Here is a 24520-nt window from a genome sequence, read left to right as displayed (position 1 = left end):
TTTGCAAATGATTAACACAGTTGACAAACTATCATTTGTGTTATAGATGTTTCCATCAAGAGAAGTTAAATTAATGTAACTTTTTTCCCTGTAGAATTTCATACAGATACTCTTAGAATATTTAATTTAGAATTGCAAGTTTCAGTTTAGTCCACTCCTGGGGTACATTATGGTCATTGTTTTGTTTTAAATTAGGCAAAATTTTTGTCATTTTGGTCTTGATTTGATACCATGACAAAAGAAGTCAATGCAGCCAAAGGTGGAGACATTCAGCAGGACCATCAAGAAAAGCCTACAGACACACAAAAAGATGTTCAACATTGCTAATTATTAGAGAAATGCAGATCAAAACAGCAATGAGGTATCACGTCACACCAGTCAGAATGGCTGTCATTAAGAAGTCTACAATAATAAATGCTGGAGAGGGTGTGGAGAAAAGGGAACCCTCCTACACTGTTTGGTGGGAATGTAAATTGGTGCAGCCACTATGAAGAACAGTATGGAGGTTCCTTAAAAAACAGAACTACTGTATAATCCAGCAATCCTTCTCCTGGGTATATATCCAGTAAAAACAAAAACTCTAATTCAAAAAGATACATGCACTAGTGTTCATAGCAGCACTATTTACAATAGCCAAGACATGGAAACAACAACCCGAGTGCCCATACACACAGTGGAATATTACTCAGTCATAAAGAAGAATGAAATATTGCCATTTGCAGCAACATGGATGGACCTAGAGAATATTATACTTGGTGAAATAAGACAGAAAGACAAATAGTATATGATATCACTACACATGAAATCTAAAATCTAAAACATAATGCAAATGAGTCTATATACAAAACAGAAATAGACTAACAGATGTAGAAAACAAACTTATGGTTACCAAAGGAGAGAGGGAAAGAGAGAGAGACAAATTAGGAGTATGGGATTAACAGATACAAACGACTATACATAAAATAGATAAGCAGCAAGCATTTACCATATAGCACAGGGAACTATATTCAATATCTTGAAATAATCTATAGTGGAATATAATCTGAAAAATATATATATAACTGAATCACTTTGCTGTACACCTGAAACTAACGCAATAGTATAAATCAATGATATTTCAATTAAAAAAAAAAGCCACACATTTTTCCCAGGCTTTTAGTACTTTGTTAAACTAAATGAAATTGACATGTCATATAATTTTGCCATTCTCGGTTAATCCAGCAATTTTTTAAATACCTTCTGCATAAGATATTCTTATCTTTCTACTTGAAAACTACACTTAGCCAATAAATGTAAATGACCCAGTCATAGGCAGATCCTTGCTGAGCCCAAGTTTCCAGTCCCATCTGTAGAACTACTTGGTTGCCATGAGCACATTCTGGTTCCATTGTTGACTTACTAGACCATGTTCCTGCATCTCTACATTATAGTGACATTTTTATTCAGGATGTATACTGCTTCTTCTAAGTATAACTTCATTCAGGCAATGGTGGTATTCTTTGCATTTCTTTCAAGGGCAGCAAATGAAACCAACAGACCATAAATTGGCCAGTTTGTACTATCATGCTTTTGGTATTTATGTCCTTGTCAAAAGGAGATATTACTATATTGCTGATACCAGGTAATTGAGGGGAAATATGAATTAAAACTTTTTAAAAATTAATAAATTTTTATCTCTAGGAAAATTAGATTTCAGGCACTTTTATTGGGTTTCTTATAATCTGGGGTATCGCTGCATAATGTGTAACTGACCCATAGCAGTGAACCTAGGCTTACTAATTCAAGGCTGAAGACTGTAGTCCTGGAACTTAGTAAAATAATTTAGGGTGATTCCTTATTCATTTACTAAGTGAACTGGATTAAGGTCCAGTAGTTAATAGGAGGTATTTAATATGCCTACTTAAGGGTAAAAATATAGAAATAGGTGCCCCAAAGCTTCATTTCCTTTGACCCTTTAGTAACTATTTGACTTGGGTAAGTCACTTCCTTTTTTGACCCTGGTTTCCTTATCTCTGAAATGAGGGGTTGGGCTGCACTATCTTGGATGTCCCTTCTAGCCTTTACTGTGCTGTGTAGCCCTCATATAACTAAACAGTTATGTGCTGTTAGTCGTCCCAGCATCTAGCTCTACTCATGATTTTTCTGGCAAAGATAAGGAACTGAGAAGAGTAATCCAGGCTCACTTCCATTTTGAAGTAAGACGTATTCTGACTGAGCTTCCCAGTGTTCAACTGTTACTTCTGTCTACAGTGCAGTGAACTGTTTATGCATAGGAATTATCCCTTTGATTTGACATTTAGAATGTCAGACAGTAAAATCTCACACTATGTTGCCTAATGCTTGTCAAGAGCTCAGGTGCAAAAAAAATATTAATGGAGAATTGTTTGGAAGAAATGACATCTATCCATCCCTCTAGCCTAGATACATACGATAAATAAGAGCTGTATACTAAGACCATGTAATTTTAGCCTTCTGTAAATTGCTTTTATGGAACTCTAAACTTCTGACATTTTCCACTGACCCATTTTGAAGTTGTTATGAAGAACAGTCCTCCAAAACTGGTTATTGTATTTACTGTCAGTGTGTCATCAAGGACAAAGAGTTCACCGTGAGACACTTTTTTTTTTTTAATGAGACTTCATGGGAGAATACTTGTACTTCTAAGAAACTGGCTTGTTTTTATTTTCTGGACATTGAATTCTGTTAATTCATGATGTCTACCTCTTTGCATTGGTTATTTGGAAACTTAAAGCCAGTTTTATGGCCCACTTCTCAATGAATGTTTGGTGACTTTGGAGCACGTTTTCAGTATAATCAGTCCTCATCTTATTTCTCCTTGATGGTGATTTTCCCACCTTTAGCTTAATGTGTCTTTTGTTGTTGCCTCATTTTTTCTGGATTGAAGAGAGATTTAAAATAACTAAAGTTAAAATAGAGAGATGACTGGAAGGTTGGAGAAGAGTGAATAACAATGTTGAACAGCTGTTACATGATTTGCTCTGAATTGTGTTTTATAACATTAGAGGTCATTTTAAGACCGTTTTTGGTATAATGCCAGAATGTAGCCATGTCTCGTGAAAAGAGTGTTGAAAAACAGAATCACAATAACATTTCGGGAACCAGAATATTTTACAGAAGGAAGCTATTTAGTACAATTTAGGGGATTTTATTTTACTTTTTTTTAAGATAACCTAAACAGTGATGGAAGAGAAAGTATTGATTATTGATACTATCTTGTACATTGATACTATCTTGTACAGTTTATCATATAAGGACCTTACTGCGTTAGCACTCAGGGCCTGCTTAGAGTTAGGAAGCCTAGATGTGTCCCCTTTCTTCCTGACACAGGAATTATATTTAGAAGCATGCCACGCGGCTCTCTCCTCTATTCCCTTGTACTATTAGTACCCTGCCCTGGAAGGCTCTTCCCCCCCATCCAAATCCTATGTATTGTCCAAGGCTTCACTTGGACCCACCTGCTTCATGTGGCCTTTGCAGAATACTCCCCCACTTTCCTCTCCCCTCTGTGAGCTCCTGCAGTATGTTCAATACCCTTTGCACTGCACACATCTGCACACATTCATATTGCTGAGTATAGTTTCATGGATTAGTCTGGAAGACCCCAAGTAGCTCATGAGTTCTGTGACAGCCAACTAGGTCTTAGTCACACACCCAGCATGATACTGTACAGAGAGTAATTGCTCTAAACACTGCCTTGTGGTTTGCCCGATTCCTGGGACTCACCTAGCTTGTCTTTCCCATTCTCAGGTTCTTTTTGTGCCAGATGCCAACTTTCCTTCCAGTACCTTAAGGTTATCTTCATCCAGTCCTGGTGCTACTGTCTCTCCTTCATCATCAGATGCGGAATATGATAAACTGCCTGTATGTATTTCATTCATGTGCTGAAGTTCATATTTCTCAACAATGGTTTCGAGTTATTGCAGAATTCTACATGTTATTTTTCACAAGAGTTCATCTGAAACTCTCCTCCCTCGACAAAGAGGTGGGGTTAAGTAATTTGTCATTAGTTGAGAGAAGAAACCTGTTCACATTTAAGGTCTCAAAGGCAGAAATGCATGTCTTATTTATGTAGAAGTATGAAGTTAAACTCTCAATGAGACCAATAATTTATTTGTACTACTTTACTCCTTTTTCTAAAGAATTTGAACCATGAGTCCAATATAAATTCTTTCATTTAAGATATTTTCTAAAGGCACTTGATGAGGCATTTTTATGGGTTCATACATACGTGCTTTTTAAAAATCTTAGTTTGATTTGGGTGATATTTTTGAAGGTTGAAAGACATATGCCTTTTTTTATGTTCAAGTTAAATAGGAACAGGTTACTTACAGGGAACGTAGATGGCTTGATCAAATAAATGAATAATCTTTTGAAAAAGTGCTTCTATTTGATTTTGGAAGTTTTTGCTTTCTTAAGGATGCTGACTTAGCAAGAAAGGCCTTAAAACCCATTGAGAGAGTCTTATCATCCACTTCTGAAGAGGACGAGCCAGGCGTGGTAAAATTTTTAAAAATGAATTGTCGCTACTTCACCGATGGAAAGGTATATGGCTATGCAATTTGTTTCCTTTTCTTGGAGTCTATGGAAAACTAAACTAGTTCCAAATTACTGAAGGCAGGCTACTTTAAAATATCTTACCCAAAGTTTCAGCTTTAAGATTTCACAACTGTCCATTAGTTTTCCCTTCTTGGATGCCTGGCATTTTACTTACTGAGGGAATAATAATCATCACGTTGAAATGTGGTTCTTTGTGACCTTGGATTTATTACTTATATTTCAGTTCTTAGCCCATAAATTGTTAGAGAGACAGTATAGAATGTGTTTAAGAGCAAATGCTGGAGTCGGGCTCACTGAACTTAAATTCCAACTCTGCCACCACTAGCTCTGAGACGATGGGCAAAGTATTTGAATTTCTTAAGTTTCCATTTTTCCTCATCTATAAAGTAAGAACAATAATAAAATTTAACTAATAGGGTATTAAAAGAAGAGCTTAGCACCTAACCTGGAAGATGGTTAAGTTCTCAACCTGTTTGCTGCTAGAAATTCTGGTATGAAAAATGTCTGTTATATCGTGGTTTCAGTTTTTTGGTTGTTGGTGTTTTGTATAAAGAACAAATCTGACATTTTGTGAGCCTCTGAAGAAGGGGTAATATTGATATAAAGCGAATTCTTGTGCTCATAGTAGAGACTTCATGCCAGGTTCAAATGGTAGGAAATTACATTATTGATATGCACTTGAAACTTTTGCAGCCAAGACTAAGTAATGCTGAAAGGCAAAACTTTTTGCCAAGGTGATCACTAAACTCATTAAGAGTATCAAAATAAATAACTTACCTAAAGGGAGTCATTTATGTCCTGCTGTCCCTGGTAGATAACATCCCTGTGGCCAACAGGGTCTACCATGTAAACTGACCAAGTTTCAGACTTTAAGTTCCCACCAAGCTACTGTTCTTTGCTTTCGGTTTCCATAGTTTGGATATATTCACTTTTGTCTGCAAAAATTTCCTACTCCTATTTGTGTCAAATTTTGCTGAATGTGGGCTTTCTAAGCATCTTAGAGCAAAATATTAGAAGTACAGCTGCTCCCCTAGCACAGTACCAGGCACTTGCTGGACAGGTAGTGAATATGTGCTGAGTGGATTGTAGAGTACCCAGCTCTCAATTGGGAAGGTACCTGGGACAGCCCTTCTCATTTTACAGACAGGGAGTTGGCGAATCTGAGACATACATGTGAAACCCAAGATCCTACCACAATTGTACTACTGCAGCAGCCATGCTAGAACCAGGCTCAGCTGATTGCCAGCGAGGCAAGCCTGTTTCTCTGCTCAGCACACCACACCCAACGTTGTATTTTGTCAGCCTGTTTTTTCCAGCCCTCGTAGAGGGGATGCAATTGCCCTCCCTGTAGGATACCGTGGTTCAGAAGGTCAATGGAATGGCAACATAAGTTCATGAAAGCTGCTATGGTGGTTGCATCTTGCCTGTAGCGACTCTGTACTGTCTTTTTCTTCAGGGTGTGGTCGGAGGTGTCATGATCGTTACTCCTAACAATATCATGTTTGACCCTCATAAGTCCGATCCCCTGGTCATTGAAAATGGGTGTGAGGAGTACGGCCTCATTTGCCCCATGGAAGAGGTTGTTTCCATCGCACTCTACAATGACATCTCCCACATGAAGATCAAAGATGCCTTGCCATCGTAAGAGATCTTTCTTTGTTTACCAGAAAAAGGGGTATTGGGAGAATTAAATGCAATTAAAAAGTGAGGGCATTGGCAGGAGTGAGAGATTGTGTAGAGGTGAATTTGAAGGTAGAATATTTGTGCACTAAATTTTAAAAAATAGAAAAAGGAGAGGAAATGGAAATGATAAGGTCAATAAGGAAGAGTGAAACATTCAAATCAAAAAATCACGTAAAAATGGTATTTCTTTGGCTTATTGTTCTGAAGAGCAATGCATGTTCTTAATTTATGAAAGAATAAATGAAGCTTCTCTGAAAATATTTGTCTGAATATCGATAAGAGAATAGTATTTTCTCTTTGGTTTAGTTGGTAAGCAGAGTTACGTTCTTCCTCATTCAAATTCTAGGATAGGCAATCTTCCCAGCTCGTGTATTTCCTTAATCCCATGTGGAGAGAGATTTGCGTGGACGTGCAGAGGCACTGCCCCTGTAGCCAGAATACCTTAAGTGGTGTGCAAAGGCTGTCATAGTAGTTTGTTTTGCCTCTGAAATGTAGATGGATATTACTTTAGTCCTGATTACTTTTGCCTTCTAAAACTGAGTATTTTGATTTAAAGAAGCTCCCCACGAAGAAAGAGTTTAAGAAAACTCAGAGAATCGATTCACTTGTAGGGATAATCTGACTGTTTCTGTCATTTTGTCAATGTGCCTATTTCTGTATACTATATATGTGCTAGCAGTAAAACTCTTTAGAAACTCTCAGTGATAGCAAGGTAAAGGCAAAGCAGTGGGTCCAACAGGACAAAGGGAAGCTAGCCCCTTGGACTCAGGAAAAGAAGGGAAGGTAACTAGGGAACTAACCCAGACACCATCCCTAGGGGTTTATGCCAGCAGGTTCCCCTGGACTTCTACAGTCCTTAGGATCTGATCCACTAGACCCTTACATGCCCAGCCACTGAAGGAACCACTGGAGCGTGGTCACTGGGTAGTTTCCAAGTTCTGGCAGAAGCGCCTAGAGGTTTAGGAGGCAGTGTAGCAGACCAGGCAGTCCTGCATGATGATGCCTGGGTTTCCCTGGCTCTGCCACTTACGGCTCCTCGACCTTCACGAGTGACTGAATCTTGAGCCTCGGTTTTCTCATCTGTAAAATGGAATTAATAGTATTCTTCAGCTTGCAGAGCTGTTACAAGATCTAAAAGCATTGATATACCAAAACTCTTAGAAAATAACCTGATACCTAATAAGTATAGGCTGTTTATTTGAACCTTCAGTTCATATCTGAAACTCTAATCATTGTTCTGTGGGAATCTTTTATTCACGCAGATTGAGGCTTCTAATGCATCTTAGTGCGCGTCTATTGTGTGGCAAGGATATGAAGATAAGTGGGTCACGGCCCCTGTCCTGCAGTTTACTGGGTGCGACAGGTGGAGAGAAGTGGTAATTGAACAGCACTGTAGATATAGACGTGCACACGGCATTCCATGAGAACCACGTGAAGGAGTGTCCAGCTACCTTGGAATTTTAGATGAGAAGGAGGAGAGGGAGTGAAAGAGTTACTTTTGGGAAGAAAGTGTGAACATGGGGTGACAAGAAGAAAGAAGATAAGAGTAGGTAAAGATACAGTTAAGTTTGGAAGTGGATAGACAGGCAGATAGGGGCATTTCTTGCCCAATGATGGCTTCTAGTGGAGTAATACTGTTACACATCTTCAGCTTAGGATGTTAAGTATTCTTTTAATAATAGGGAAGGTACATTCTTACAGAAAGATTTCTCTAAATGTGAGATTGTGTTTCATGATCCGGGCCTAATGCTGTAGATGGGGGGAGAGAGAGGAGTTGAGAATTGGCTCCTAATGTGTTGAAATTATTTCAGAATTGTACAGTGATTGCTACCACGGATGCAGGTATATAAAGACTTCTTAGGCTAATGAACAGTATGTGCACCAATGAGCAAAATAGAATGTGGTAGTGGAATCAGTGTGAAATGAACTTGGTATTGACCTCAGAATTCCATCAATTGTTTAAAGTAGTTTAAATTTCATTATTTAAAGTTGTATGGTAAAACAAGAAGTGCAAATTATCTAGCTGCCACGTGCAAATAGTTTTTAAAAGAGTGTGTGTGTGTGTGTGTGTGTGTGCATGTGTAAAATCTCTCCATCCTCACCTTCAGGCTTTATATATTTTGTGTAAGACATTTTGTAACTCCAGCTGCCATGGAGACTAGGAACAGAACCACCGAAAGGCTTATTGGTCAGCATTAGGTCTCTGGCTGAGTCTAGAAAACATTAATTAACAGCAGAGCCAGTTGACACCACTATGTGCTTTGCCCCAGCAGAGCTTGGCAGTTGTGATGCAGAAAAAGAGATGGCTGAATTAATCCCGGCTTGGATTAGGTAGAACAAGAAGGGAGGGATAGACAAGAAGGTAATATAGGAGGCTGATTAGAGTGCAGTTGAATGCATTCTTTGTGGGGGTCAAGGTAGCTCGAGAATGAAGAGATGAGGAAGGGGCCTAGGTGTTCATGGAAGATGGTTTTGCTTATTAATTTGCTAGTTAAGTATGTGAAAAGCTGGGCTTCTTTGTTACAGGACTTACTTTGGCCTTTAATGTGCCAAATGAAATTTTGGGTCTGAAAATGGAAATTATACTACATTACACTAACTTATTTGACTCTAGGATTGAAGCATCTTTAACATCTCCTGAGATGCTCATGTTGAGCTGAACACTTTTGTATGTGCAGGTTCCTGCAGAGCAGAGATACTGTCACAATTGTCTTTTAGCATATGGCGTTTAGGGGCTCGATGAATGGTTATTGAATTGTAATGAATTATGAATTAGAGGCCTTTTAAAGCATTTGTCAGAGCCTAACAATTACATAGGCTTTTATTTTGAACTGGAAAAAGCATGGATGTTCCATGCGAGTGATTTATTCTGTAACTTTGGGGAGACAGTTCAAGTTCAGTAACTTGAACTTCCTGGCACTTTGTTGAGTATTGTCATAATTATTTCAAAACCAGAATAATAAAGTATTACCTGAATATGATCTAGCCTTTTTGGAAAATTTATTTCTGAAATCCAAAAATGTTATTTTTAAATAGGGTTTTTATACCTCTGTGTTTTAACCCAGTATCGACACTAAGATAAGCAGAAATACAGATTTAAAAAAGTGTTTCTTGACAATTTATTTTACACTTTGGAGAGCATGTTTAATCAATATTTTCTGTGTAAATCAAATCTGGGTAGTAATGCATCTGTTATTAAGGAAAAACAATTAACTGTGTCCCAGTTTAAAATTTTATAGAAAAGTAAATTAAATGAGCTCTTACTTATAATAATTAGTATAACTTTCTTAACTCTTTTATTACAATATCAATTTTACTTTATGGCAATGAGTAACTGATAAAACCTCAAATCTGGGTAGTAAAGCATCTGTTATTAAGGAAAAACAATTGACTGTGTCCCAGGTAACTATAAAATTTTAAACTGTAAAATGGAGCAGGTGCTATATATCCACAATAATAGTGGAAATAATCCTCTTGCATCTCCTTCAGGAGTAGAAGGATGTCTTTTATTGGAAGCATCGGATCTTCCAAAATTATGGTTCAGTGTCAGTCATTTTATAGAGCAGTTAAATGAGTAGATACTCAGTCAATGAGCCATTCAGAATTAATGTAGTTGGTTTATGTACTATTTTATAAAAAAGGAAAAGCCTTGAATATCTAAGGAATTTTAGTCATAGTACTGAAACAGTCCCTCTCCTTTGTCCTTCATGAAAATCAGAAACATTATTTCATCATTAAAAATCTGGTGGGTGACATATCCATGTTCATAAATGACCTCAAATACTATTCATTTGCTTCTAATAGGATATGCGAGCAACTGTCATGGTTCTTTATTTTGCCACTTTTTATAGTTGATTTTATTTTTCATTTTGAAGTCAATTTCTGGATTTCATTTCCTTATTTTAAAGTCCTTTAAACATAAATTTAAGTTGTTATATATTTATGTTTTGGTTTTTGGTTGGGTTTTGTTTTGGTTTTTGCCTTTCATCCATTTCGTTTTTGTTTTTGTTTTTAACATTCCATGTGCACCCACCATTTTTCCCCCCACAGTGACCTACCTCAGGATCTTTGTCCTCTGTACAGGCCTGGAGAATGGGAAGACCTGGCTTCAGAAAAGGATATCAACCCATTCAGTAAGTTCAAATCTCTCAACAAAGAAAAACGGCAGCAGAATGGAGAGAGAACCATCACTTCAGATTCCAAAACAACAAGACCTTTGGAGAAGTCAACAGAATACACAGAAAAGAAGCCCTCAGACAGCTCTGTGTCAGACAAGTTAAAGAAACTGGAATTCTCTGCAGAGGCAATCAAACGGTCTACTGCAGTAGCTACAGTTAGCAAGGAACTTTCTGACACTCAGGCTGCGTTTGAATCTATAGCCAAAGAAAATTCTCTCTTAGGAGAAGAAGACGACTTCGTTGACTTGGAAGAAGTTTCTTCTCAAAATGATAGTGGAATGGACAAAAGAGACACCTCAAAGGAGTGCCTTTCTCTTGACCCAGCAGAGCTAAGGAAGACTAAATCACAAATAATCAGTTCTACTACGGAAATGCAGGTGCAGTCAGCCCTGAACTTTTCAGGAACAGAGTGTGATGCTGAATTGAAGGGAACCCTAGATTTAGAAACCTGTGAGAAGCAAGATATAATGCCAGAGGTGGACAAGCAGTCTGGTTCCCCAGAAAGCCAGGTGGAAAACACATTGAACATCCATGAAGATCTAGGTAAAGTTAAGCTCATTGAATATTACCTTAATAAGAACAAAGAAGGGTCACAGTTACCTGATAACTTGCAGAAGGCAGAATTAAGTGATGGCAAAAGTATTGAGCCAGTGGGAATAGACATCACTCTTAGCAGTTCTCTTCCCCAGGAAGGTGATCCCCCAATTGAGGGCAGTGAACAGCCAGCTAAAACCTGGGTGAAAGAGAGAGCACCCCTTCCATTGCAACTAGGCTCTTCTACAGAAGAAAATATGAATAAAGTGTATCCAGACTCCTCTTTGGAATCTACTCTGGACAACAGCTGCCAAGGTGCACAAATGGATAATAAATCTGAAATTCAGTTATGGCTTTTAAAGAGAATTCAGGTACCCATTGAAGGTAAGCCATTTTTAATTTCTTTATATTCTGTTGTATAGGCATATCTTGTTTTATTGTGCTTCACAGATATTGCATTTCTTTTTCTTTTTTTTACAAATTGAAGATTGTGGCAACCCTGTGTTAAGCAAGTCTATGGGCACCTTGTTTCCGACAGTATTTGCCCACTTCATGTCTCTGTGTCACATTTTGGTAATTCTTGCAATATTTCAGACTTCATTTCATTATCATGGTGATCTGTGATCAGTGATCTTTGATATTACTGCTATAGCTCACTGAAGGCTCAGATGATGGTTAGCATTTTTTAGCAATAAGGGATTCTTTAAGATGTACCTTTTTAGACATAATACTATTGCACACTTAACAGACTACAGTATAGTATAAACATAACTTTTATATGCACTGGGAAACCAAAACATTTGTGTTACTTACTAGATTGCGATATTCACTTTATTGTGATGGTCAGGAACCAAACCTACAAATATCTCCAAGGTATGCCTGTATAGCTGCCTTCCTAAAACTTGTACATGCAATAGCAAAAGTAGTATAATTATTTGAGAACAGTATTTTCTCAATAGGGTATATCTTTACATTAGAAGGTTTTGAACTGCATAGGTCCACTTATACACAGATTTTTTTCAATAAATACGAAATTCAGTACTACGCCATCCATGGTTGGTTAAATCCATGGAGGGCCGACTCTAAAGTTATACACAGATTTTTAACTGCACAGGTTTCAGCGCCTCTAAACCCTGTTTTGTTCAGGGCTCAACTGTAATTGGGAAAAACTAGCAATATATGCTATCTATTTTGAACATTAAACTATGATATAGAATTTTATTTCAAAAGTAGTTTGCTTTTTTACATCTTTCAGGTAACTTTCCTTTTTCACTTTGTATTTCTAAACCTAAAGGAGTTTTAAAAGGTTTTTGAAGGTATTTCAGTTCTAAACTGAATTGCGTTATGGTGTGGTTGGGTCCTCAGTACCGTTCATTAATATGTATTCTTGTGGGTTGTCACAATTCTCCACCCTTTGCTGTTTTGTGTGTTGGTTTTTATCCTTATTCCTAAGTTTGTAGCATCTCATGTGATGTAGACAAACCTGAAGCATCCAAAGCTTTTTCCTTTTGTGCTAAAGAAGATCTGAAAAATTTAATTAGTCCTAATATGACGATGTTGTATGATGTTTATGCCAACTATCACCAATATCGTCAATAATGAGGAAATTTTTTTCATGTTGATTCAGATATACTTCCTTCAAAAGAAGAGAAAAGCAAGACTCCACCCATGTTTCTGTGCATTAAAGTGGGAAAACCAATGAGAAAGTCCTTTGCCACTCACACTGCAGCCATGGTCCAGCAGTATGGCAAACGAAGAAAGCAACCAGAGTACTGGTTTGCTGTTCCTCGGGAGAGGTGAGTGTGAGCTAGAATGGGAATTCTGTTGGTCAAGTAGATTCTAATTGCATCTTGATTTTTAATTTAATCTTGAAATAATTTTATTCTTGAATAATAGGTTTCTCTTAATTGTACATTTTAGAATTTCTAGAAGGATATTATTTCAGTAGCTTTCTGCTAAAGGGTGTTTTCAATATAGCAAATTTGAGATCATCATAGGTACTGTGTGCCGAACCACTTTCAAAACTTTCTACCCAGTTGAATTTTAAATGAAGGAAGATTGAGATATTCTAAAGTGCCAGTAATTGGAAGTGCTATTCTGTTGGGAATAAAGGAATATGATGGAGCAGATCCAAACCCCAAGTGCAATAGAGAGGCATGATTTTAATTTTAAAGTGCCTGTTATTCTGGGGGGACTAAAGATTACTTTCACCTTATGGAGAAAAGTATCTGTGACTCAACAGCATGAGAAGTGTAACATGAGATCACCTGGGTGCGCTCGAGGGGCTATATACCTCTAAAGAGATTTGTATTTTTAAATTGCCAAAGAAGAAAATTTATTGGTGATGTGACAGTCTAGCATAGCAGGGATAGTGACATGGACATTCTTCAGCCGTACGTCACTGAAGACATCTTTATAATAGAAATATTTAGGAAACATTTTTAGAAAAAATTGTTTTTCTTTTGTATGTAATAGAATAAAAATTTCTTTACAAAGGCCTTGCAATTAGTTTTCAAAATTGTTAAATCCACACATTTTTCCTTCTCCTAACTAGTCATCAAGGCATACTTTTTGGCTAACATACCTACCAAGAACAAATACTCACTGAGCGTCCATAAGCATGAATTTTTATTTTTTTTTAAAATGAACTTTCCCCCTGATATCTCAGTAGTGAAGAGGTCATTTCATTTATTTATTTGGCTGCACTTTGTGGCTTGTGGGATCTTATTTCCTCAACCAGGGATTGAACCCGGGCCCACAGCAGTGAAAGCACCAAGTCTTAACCACTGGACCGCCAGGGAACTCCCAAGCATGAATTTTTAATAAAGCAAAATTAAATTTCAAGCACGAGCACACCTTCTGGCTGATTAGTACCCAGAATGATAATTCTCATCGAGTTGCCTGATTTTAATAAATCATAGTTTAATGTGAAGATAATTAATAGGATTTTAATGAACAAATTTGTTAATATTTTTTCTGTCTTAGACACAGACCCATGTTTACATAGATGTTAAACATAATCTGTTTCCTATTTACAAAATACACTCCTGTCCTATGCTTGCAGCCCCAATGCTATCTCCACGAAACTTTAAACTAGGGACACTGAGGAGATACAAAGAAAATGTGTGTCTTTCACATTTCTTCTGTTGAAATATTTTTAAATAATAAATTTCTGAAACCTTGTTAAAATCAGAGTTCTAGAATCAGATGTCATAGATGGTCAAACTGATTTTAAAGGTGGGGAAAACAAAGCACTGAAACTTTCAGCCACATTTAGGTTATGTGGATTCCTCATCCGTCAGGAAAACTACCTATCATATGTTTTTTTCTCTGGAGAAATGTACTGTTTATAATATGAGGACATTAGGATTTTTCAATTTTATTATCTTTAATGAGACTTCTGCATACCAAGGAATCTTCTAGAGTAAATTTTTTGCAATCTCACACATGTAGTTATTTTACTGTCATTCTTTAACCCAGAATAAGTCTGTAATGCTGAAATAGTACTTCTCTTTGACCTCATACAGAGGTGGTTTTTGTGAGCTTTTTAAAGTAGGTCACTTGTTGAATTCTATTACATTGTGTTTTATAGTGTCCATGATTTATTTGTCTTTGGCTAACAAATAACCTGACATTCTTAGTTTTCTTTCTTAAGCTATTCATTAATTAACCAAAGATTTTTCTGGGAGACATTATCTCACTATGTTAATGATTTTTTGTGTAGATGTTAGGAATTTTTTTTCAGTTGTTCCTTTATGTATTTCCATCTCTACCTACCCTTAAGTAAAGCTACATTTTAGTTTAAGATAGGGAAAGATGAAGAAATTCTATAGTTCACTCCCACCCAGAACTCCAAGTGCACAAGAAATAAAAGTTCATTTTTATTTCCAATTTATGAAATTCTTCAGGACTTTAAGCTCAACAAAGTCCTTAAGGAGCTAGGAAGTGGCGTGCAGTGCTTTTCTCACTCTGATGATAATTTCTGGATTCCCTTGCTACATCAAACTGAGCATTTCTTCTTGCCTTTCTATTTAATGGGTCTTCATATCATTGGAGTTTCAGCAGCAGAGTGAAGTTGCCCTAGCAGTGGCTTTCTTTCTAGGTCATAAGATGCTCTCATAGACCTTCTGTGTGACAGTGTACTCTCATGGGCAGGTCTCTTTGGCTCATGCAATGTACCGCAGCTCCTTAATGTTTTCCTGTTGACTTAAGTTCACAAACATGTTTCACTATTCCTCTCTATTGTTCCTAATCAACAGCAGATTAGATGATACAGAAGAACAGATCAGTGATCTGGAAGACATAATATAGTGGAAATTACCCAATAAGAACAGCAAAAAGAAAAAACTTTAAATGCAGGTAGTTTAAGGGACTTCTGGGACAATATCAAATGCACTAACATTTGCATAATAGGGGTCCCAGAAAAAGAAGGGAGAAAGGGGCAGAAAACTTATCTGAAGAAATAATGGCTGAAAACTTTCCTAACCTGGGGAAAGAAACAGACATCCAAGTCCAGGAATCACAGAGAGTCCCGAACAAGATGAACCCAAAGAGATACATACCAAGATATAATTAACAAGGCAGAAGTTAAAGAGAATTTTGAAGGCAGCAAGAGAAAAACAGCTAGTCACATACAAGGGAAGCCCCATAAGATATTAGCTGATTTTTCAACAGAAACTTTGCAGGCCAGGGTGTGTGGCAGGATATATTTAAAATGTAGAAAGGAAATATACTTAAAATCAAGAATACTCTACCTGGCAAGTTTATCATTCAGAATTGAAGGAGAGATACAGAGCAAACAAGCAAAAACTAAAGGAGCTCATCACTACTGAACTAACAGGTCTTACAAGAAGTGTTAAAAGGTCTTCTTTAAACAGAAAAGATAAGACCATAACTAGAAATAAAAATATATATGAAAAAAATATCTTACTGATAAAAGCAAATATATAGTAAAGGCAGTGGATTAACCACTTAAAAAGCTACTGTGAAGGTTAAAAGACAAAAGGAGTAAAATCAACTATAACTACAATAAATGGTTAAGGTATACACAAAATAAAAGGTAAAATAGGATGTCATAAAACATAATACATGGAGGGGAGTGGTAAAAATGTAGTGCTTTTGGGATATGTTTGAACTTACATGACTATGAGCTTAAAATAGACTATATATATATATACACATGTATATGTACATGTGTGTGTATGCATATGTATACATATGTATATACATGTACATACACACACATGTCAATATGTATGAACCTCATGGTAACCATAAACAAAAGCCTACAATAGATACAAGCAAATAAAGAGAAAGGAACCCAAACATAGCATTAAAGAAAATTACTGAACCACAAGGGAAGAGACCAAGAGAAGAAGAAAGGGACAGAAGAACTACAAAAACAACCAGAAAACAATGAACCAAATGGCAATAAGTACACGCCTATCAATAATGACTTAAATATAAATGCAGTAAATGTTTCAATCATGAGACACAGGGTGGCTGAATAGATAAAACAAGACCTGTCTATATGCTGCATACAAAGGACTCACTTCAGCTGAAAAATTTTTCCTCTAAGATCAGGAACAAGGCAGGGATACCCACTCTTGCCACTTTTATTCAACATAGTATTGGAAGTCCTAACTACAGCAATCAGACAAGAAAAAGAAATAAAAGTCATCCAGAAAGGAAGAAGTAAAACTGTCACTATTTGTAGATAACACAATATCATATATAGAAAACCCTAAAGAGTCCAACAAAAACAAAAAAATAACCTCTTAGAACTAATAAATGATTCAGTAAGTTGCAGAATACAAAAATCAATATACAAAAATCAGTTGTTTCTGTATGCTAATAATGAATTATCAGAAAGAAATTAAGAGAATAATTCCAATTACAATTGTATCAAAGAGAATAAAACACCTAGGAATAAATTTAACCAAGGAGGTAAAAGACCTAAATGCTGAAATCTATAAGACACTGACGAAAGAAATCAAGGAAGGCACAAATAAATGGAAAGCTATCCCATGCTCATGGATTGGAATAATATTGTTAAAATGTCCATACCACAGGTTCAATGCAATACTTATCAAAATTCCAATGGTGTTTTTCATAGACATAGGACAAATAATCTTAAAATTTGTATGGTACCACAAAACCCCCCAAATAACCAAAGCAATCTTGAGAAAGAAGAACAAAGCTGGAGGCATCACACTCCCTGATTTCAAACTATAATACAAAGCTATAGTAATCCAAGCAGTATGATACTGGCACCAAACATACATAGATCAATGGAACAGAATGGAGAGCCCCAAAATAAACCCACATTTTTATGGTCAATTAATTTACAAAAAAGGAGGCAAGAATATGGGGGCAAAGACAGTCTCTTCAATAAATGGTGCTGGGAAAACTGGACCACTTTTTTACACCACATACAAAAATAAAATAAATTAAAAATGTAAATGTAAGACCTGAAACCATAAAACTCCTTGAAGAAAACATAGGCAATAAGCTCTTTGACATCGGTCTCAGCAGTATTGTTTTGGATATGTCTCCTTGGGCAAGGGCAACAGAAGCAAAAATAAACAAATAGGACTACATCAGACTAAAAAGGTTTTGCACAGTGAAGGAAATGATCAACAAAATGAAAAAGCAACCTACTGAAAGGGAGAAGATATTTGCAAATTATATGTCTGATAAGGGATTAATATCCAAAACACATGAAGAACTCAAACATAAAGATCTCATACAACTCAGTTAAAAAGTGGGCAGAGGAGCTGAATAGACATTTTTCCAAAGAAGACATACAGATGGCCAACAGGCATGTGAAAAGATGCTCAAATCACTAATCATCAGGGAAATGCAAATCAAAATCATGATTAGAGGACTTCTCTGGTGGCGCAGTGGTTAAGAATCTGCCTGCCAATGCAGGGGACACGGGTTTGAGCCCTGGTCTGGGAAGATCCCACATGCCGCGGAGCAACTAAGCCTGTGCACCACAACTACTGAAGCCCAAGCGCCTAGAGCCCGTGCTCTGCAACAAGAGAAGCCACCGCAGTGAGACGCCCACTCACCACAACTAGAGAAAGCCTGCACGCAGCAACAAAGACCCAACACAGCCAAAAATAAATAAATAAATTCTAAATCATGATTAGATACTACCTCACACCTGTCAGAATGGCTGTCATCAAAAAGACAAGAAGTAACAAGTGTTGGTGAGGATGTGGAGAAAAGGAAGCCTCATGCACTGTTGGTGGGAATGCAAATTGGTACAACCACTATGGAGAACAGTATGGAGGTTCTGCAAAAAATTAAAAAAGGAACTGCCACACAGTCTAGCAATTCCACTTCTGGGTATATATCTGAAGAAAACAACACTAAGTCAAAAAGTTATATGCATCCCATTGTTCATTGCAGCATTATTTACAATAAACAAGGTATGGAAGCAATCTAAGTGTCCATCGATAGATGAATGGGTAAGGAAGAAACACAATGGAATATCACTCAGCCATAATAGAAAAGAATGAAATCTTGCCATTTGCAACAATATGGATGGACCTAGAGTGTGTTATGCTAAGTGTAATAAGTAAGACAGAGAAAGATAAATACTGTATGATTTCACTTACATGGAATCTAGAAAACAATTTAAATGAACAAACATAACAAAACAGAAACCAACTCACAGATACAGAAAACAAACTGGATGGTTGCCATGGGGATTGGCAAGATAAGTGAAGGGGATTAAGAGGTACAAACTTCCAAGTATAAAGTAAGTCCTGGGATATATGTACAGTACAGGGAATATAGTCAATAATAGTGTAATAATTTTAAAGATCAAGATGATGGAGTAGGAAGACACTGAGCTCATCTTCTGCCACGAACACATCAAAAATACATCTTCATGTAGAGCAATTCTCACTGAAAACAAACTGGAAACTGGCAGAAAGACTCTTGTACAACCAAGGCTGTAAAAAATGATCCACACAAAGTCAGAAAGGGAAGAGAAATGATCAGGTCAGGACCTGTGCCTCTAGGAGGAGACACAGAAAAGGAAGGAGATTACATGGGCTGGGAGATCCTCCCTGAGGAGTGGGCGGTTTGAACCACATATTGGGTGCCCCTGCCCTGGGGTCCAGTACAGGGAAGATGATACCCGTTGGCTTGTTTGAAGACCAGTGGGAATAGCAGGGGGGCTGCAAGGAACTTAGACTCTGCTCCTGAAGAGCACGCACACACTTGCTTTCTCCTGAAACAAGGCGGAGGAAGCAGATGGATGAAACTGCCCAGGATGCTGACTGGTTTCCCATGGGCAGTTTCCCATGACCACCCCAGTGCATGTCTGGGCCCCTCTTGTTCTCTGATGCAGCTCCCCGCTAGGGCTAAGGCTGCTCTTGCCGAGGAGAGTGCACAGCTGTGGGGAAGGAGCCAGCTTGGACCTGGCACTGCCTCTGAATGCAGAAAGAGGAGCCATTCCTGGTGCTCATGGAGCCGGCAGATTGAGTGTGGTCTGGAGCGCTGACTGGCATTCTGGGACTGCCCCAGCAGCTGCCCCGGCCCACTCCAGGTGCCCGCCCCAGTGCTGCTCTCCTCTGGGGCAAAGGTGCAGATGCTGGGAGCAGGGAGGGCACACACTTAGAGGGGACAGAACCAGCTCAAACCTGAACCTCAGTGCTTCTGCTTCAGCACCTTGGGACCTGCCCCTGCCCCCAATGAGGAAGTGTCAGCCACTGAGCACAGGAGAAGCCCCAGCTCACACCTGGCTCTGGCTCTGTTGCTTCCATCACCAGCTCCACCTCCCACCAAGGTGAGAGCTGCCAGCACACCCTGGGGAAAGACATGACCTGTGCTCATTTCATATCTAGCTCTCCCACCAAAGCCACATGCAGACTGTGTCGGGATGCTTCCACACAAGGGCATTCCGTCAACACCAGGATAGGTAACTGTTTGACTTAATTTCATAGAGACAGATACAGTTGTTTCAAACAACAGAACAAGAAAACTCCCTTGAAAAAACAACTAATGAAAGAGAGATAAATAATTTACCAGATAAAGAGTTCAAAACATTAGTAATAAGAATGCTAACTGAACTAGGGAAAAGAATGGATGAACAGAGTGAGAATTTTAACAAGGAACTAGAAAACAAAAACCAGTCAGAACTGAAGAATTACAGTAACTAAAATGAAAAACATACTAGAAGGAATTAACAGCAGACAAGGTGGTACAGAAGAACACATGAGTGATCTGGAAGATAAAATAATGGAAATCATGCAATCAGAACAGCAAAAAGAAAAATATGAGAACAGTTTAAGGGACCTTTGGGACAACACCAGGCATACTAACATTCACATTATAGGGGTCCCAGAAGGAGAAGAGAAAGAAAAGGGTCAAAAATGTATTTGATAAAATTATGGCTGAAAACTTCCCAAACCTGAAGAAGGAAACATATATCCAGATATAGGAAGCACAGAGAGTCTCAAACAAAATGAACCCAAAGAAACCCCACACCAACACATCATAATTAGAATGGCAAAACTTAAAGAGAGAATTCTAAAGGCAGCAAGAGAAAAAGAGTCATGTACAAGTAATCCCCATAAGGCTATCAGCTGATTTCTCTGCAGAAACTTTGCAAGCCAGAAGGGAGTGGCATGATAAATTTTAAGTGCTGAAAGAGAAAAACCTACAACCGAGGGTACTCTACTTGGCAAGATTGTCATTCAGAATAGGAGAGATAAAGAACTTCTCAGATAAGCAAGGAGTTCATAAATACTATACCAACTCTAAAAGCAAATGTCAAAGGATCTTTTCTAAGTGGAAGAGAAAAAGCTTCAACAAGAAGAATTTATAGAAAAGGAAAAATCCCACTAGTAAAGACAAATATATAGTAAAGGCTGTGGATCAACCACTGAAATAAGCCAGTACAAAGATTTTTTTTTTTAAATTTTATTCATTTATTTTTGGCTGCGTTGGATCTTTGTTGCTGCGCTCAGGCTTTCTCTAGTTGCGATGAGCGGGGCCAACTCTTCATTGTGGTGCGCGGGCTTCTCATTGCAGTGGCTTCTGTTGTTGCGGAGCACGGGCTCTAGGCACGCAGGCTTCAGTAATTGTGGCGCACGGGCTTAGTTGCTCCGCGGCATGTGGGATCTTCCCGGACCAGGGCTCGAACCCGTGTGCCCTGCATTGGCAGGCGGATTCTTAACCACTGTGCCACCAGGGAAGTCCCGGTAAGAAGATTAAAAGACAAAAAATTGTAAAATCAACTATAACTACAATAAACAGTTAAGGGATAAACATGAAGATGTAAAATATGACATCAAAAACACAAAATGGGGGGGGGGGGTAAAAACGTAGATCTTTTAGAATGTGGTGGAACTTAAATAATTACCTGCTTAAAACAAGTAAATGTAGTTATAGGTCAACATACATGAATCCCATAGTAACCACAAATCAGAAATCTACAATAGATAACTTTGTATGGTGACAAATGGTAACTAGATTGCCTGTGGTGATCCTTTCCTAATGTATAAAACACCAAAGCATTATGTTGTACACCTGAAACTAATATAATATTGTAAGTTATACTTCAATTTGAAAACAAAACAACAACAACAAAAAAAACCCAACACTATTGCTCCTAAAGGAATATTTTATCGGGAAGATAATCCTAAATTGATAAAGTACCACAGGCAATAAGGTTGTTGTTATTGACAAGCATCTATTTTTTGCACCTTTACTTTGTGCGAGCCTGTGCCAGAAGCTATCTGATGTCTAAGAAGACAGAATCGTGTCCTGCCCTGGAAGAGGTGTGGAGCCTTGGGCTGCCCGGCTCTGGCCAATGGCATAATGAGCCCCCAAATTGGACTGAGATGAATGAGAATCCCTAGGAATTGTGGGCCCTAGAATGAGATACATTATCCATTTGAAACATGATTTCCTAATTTGAAAAACGAGTCATGGTGAGGGTTAAGTAACTAGATCATAGTTGCACAATTACTGAGTGTGTACGTCCTGGCAGGCACTGGGCTAGTTATAAATAAATAAGACTTATGAAAACAGTTCCTCGCACTTTCTAGAGACAATATAGATTGTATTCCAAACATTTGGATACTCTTCTATATAAAAAATACAATTGTCTTTTTTCCTTTCTTAACACTGAGATATTTCCTTTCTTAGAAAGAACCAATAATTCCTATTCAAATTAAAAGTTTTCTTATTTTCAATTATTTATGGCCTCAATCTCTGAAATGTTTCATAATAATTGATTTCATAATATCCAGCTTCTAAAATAAATAAGATGGAAATGGAGTTAACAGTGGGAATTATGTAGAATTTACCAAATCATATATAAATGTTTAATCCAAGATGAATTAATTGGTTAGTGTGATTTGTGTAATAAGTAAACTAATAAGAGAGGGGAAGGGGGAAAGAGAGAGCCCGTGAGTATTTTTAAATGTGTTTAAACTTGAAAATAATTATGTAAGATAGTTTTAGCAACACTTGAACATACAGATAAGCGGGAGGGGAGAGGAAGGTAGAATCTATTTTGCAATTTGGTTTTTTCCCCACTTAATAGGTTATGCATATTTTCCACATTATGTACTACTATACTATTATATGTATATGAACAATATAATTAGTAGCCCCCATTATGTTTCCTGGTTGATTTAATTATGTTTCTGCTTTGTATATAAGGTTATTCCAATTTTTTTTTCCATTATAAGCAATGCTATATGAAACACCTTTGTAAAATTCTTCAGGTTGTCTTACCAAACCAAAGGATACGTTTAAGGCATTTAAATACAGGTTGCACATGAAAGTGTGTGGCAATTTATACACCACCAGCATGAGTGCCCTTTGCCCCACATACTGGGAAATCTAAGCGGTATGATTCTTTGTCCATTTGGTATAAGAGAAAGGAAGCAAATATAGCTTTTTAAATGTTTTATTTTAAAGTTGAGTGAACACTTGTTATATAACATTTGTTACGGAGTCAAGTCAGTAGTGGCCTGGGGATTTTTATTCTGTGTGACTCTTTTAATGAGAAATTAATTTATACCTTGATATTTATATTTTGTAATATATATTTGTTAAAAATTATTCTAAAATACCATGTTTCTGTAATCTGTTTCTAATTGAGATCAACAAGCCCTTTGGTTTACGTGGGATAATTAACATTTTGTGCCTGCCCACATTTAGAGTAAACTCATCATATATGTTAAGTTGATTCTGTTTTAGAAAGCGTGGTATTTCCTTACATAATGTCAAGAATAACTGAAGCTCCCAAGCACTTTGTAATGGTTGGGATTTTTTTTTTTTTAATACTTACAAAATTTAAGTTATGTACCCATGAGCACACAGGTGTCTGTCCTTTTAAAAGGTGCTATCCATGTCATATGCATATTTCTCAGATCCAATTTGTGAGCAGTAGGTACTTCCTGCAAGTGTGTGTATTCTCTCTCCAGGGTTCTCCATGGTTGCCTACCTCAAAGGGTAGAACCAAGTGTTCAAGCCCCCATTTTTAGGAAGGGTGCCTTTTCTTTAGGTCAGCATTTCCCCCAAAGATATTCAGTGGAAAGCTCATCCCATGGATAAGTAAGTAATAAGTATTTCATATTAAATGTTTCATTGCTAGTCCTTAGCTCTATCTAGAGTTTCATGCTCATAGTTACTGTTTTCTAAATAGGATTTTGTAGGAATTTCTTAATTTTATTTTCTATTCTTTACTGTTTTTCCTTGTACTGATAATGGAATATAATTGATTTTTTAAAAAAAAATTTGTCTCTAATCACATTTTAATTTTATGAGATACTTGGATATCTCTATCTATCTAGAGACCATTTTAGTCCAATCTTTGTTGGTTTTATACTATAGTAAATACAAATTGAGATTTATTTCCCTTTTTCACATTTCTAGAAGTAGCAGCCAAAGATACAAAGACCCTTTATGTAACCTTTTGGCCATCAAAGCTATGTTACATTGTTAGGAGGGACTGGTTGATGTCAGATCCTAGTCAGGATCTACATTTCAACTCTTCTTTGTATTTTCCTTTTGTCTTTAAAAGTATTCTGTCTTAGTTTTGGAATATTTAGAATAAATTCTGAAAGTCATGAGTACTGAGCTTTTCATGATGTGCTATCTATCTGAAATCTTACTCATTTTCAAACTATGGGTCTAAGCATCTTTGGACCATTATATAATTCTGGTGCTTGAATTGCAACTTTGTAAAATGCATCAGATTATTCTGGTTGAGCACCTACCTTTACAAAGATGCTTTTATGATATCTTCATCCTCTAAAGTAGGATTGCCACTCTTAGAAACTCAAAGGGGAATATCAAAGAAACTAATTCACCAGCTGAACTATCCATTTCCCCAGCTCTAAGTCAGAGAGCCAAGAGGGCAGGCAGGGCACTCGATACCCTTCTTGACTCTGAGCTGGGCATGGTACTCTGGATGCTATTTTGCATGGGTTATCTCACTTAATACTCATGATGGTTCTGTGAGCCATGTGGCATTATTCCCCATTTTACAAATACAAAAACTGGGACACACT

At 37.3% G+C, this 24520-nt stretch overlaps 1 protein-coding gene across 11 annotated transcripts in view; it reads left to right on the top strand.

Moving 5' to 3' along the window:
- NCOA7 (nuclear receptor coactivator 7) overlaps positions 1-24520 on the top strand; it is a 154366-nt gene that overhangs the window by 96367 nt on the left and 33479 nt on the right. For 10 of the 11 annotated variants that reach the window (XM_082406126.1, XM_082406129.1, XM_082406127.1 and 7 more), the window contains 5 exons: positions 3769-3882; positions 4438-4563; positions 6035-6219; positions 10312-11357; positions 12601-12769. In XM_082406126.1, the coding sequence (XP_082262252.1) occupies positions 3769-3882; positions 4438-4563; positions 6035-6219; positions 10312-11357; positions 12601-12769 (1640 nt within the window). The remainder of the gene's footprint in view (positions 1-3768; positions 3883-4437; positions 4564-6034; positions 6220-10311; positions 11358-12600; positions 12770-24520) is intronic. The other variant, XM_082406131.1, reaches the window with a different exon arrangement.

This window comes from Balaenoptera borealis (assembly GCF_965194805.1).
Source record: "Balaenoptera borealis genome assembly, chromosome: 9".
Classification (NCBI taxonomy): Eukaryota; Metazoa; Chordata; class Mammalia; order Artiodactyla; family Balaenopteridae; genus Balaenoptera; species Balaenoptera borealis.
The sequence above is the reverse complement of the archived record's forward strand: the minus strand, read 5'-3'. Positions and strand labels throughout refer to the sequence as shown.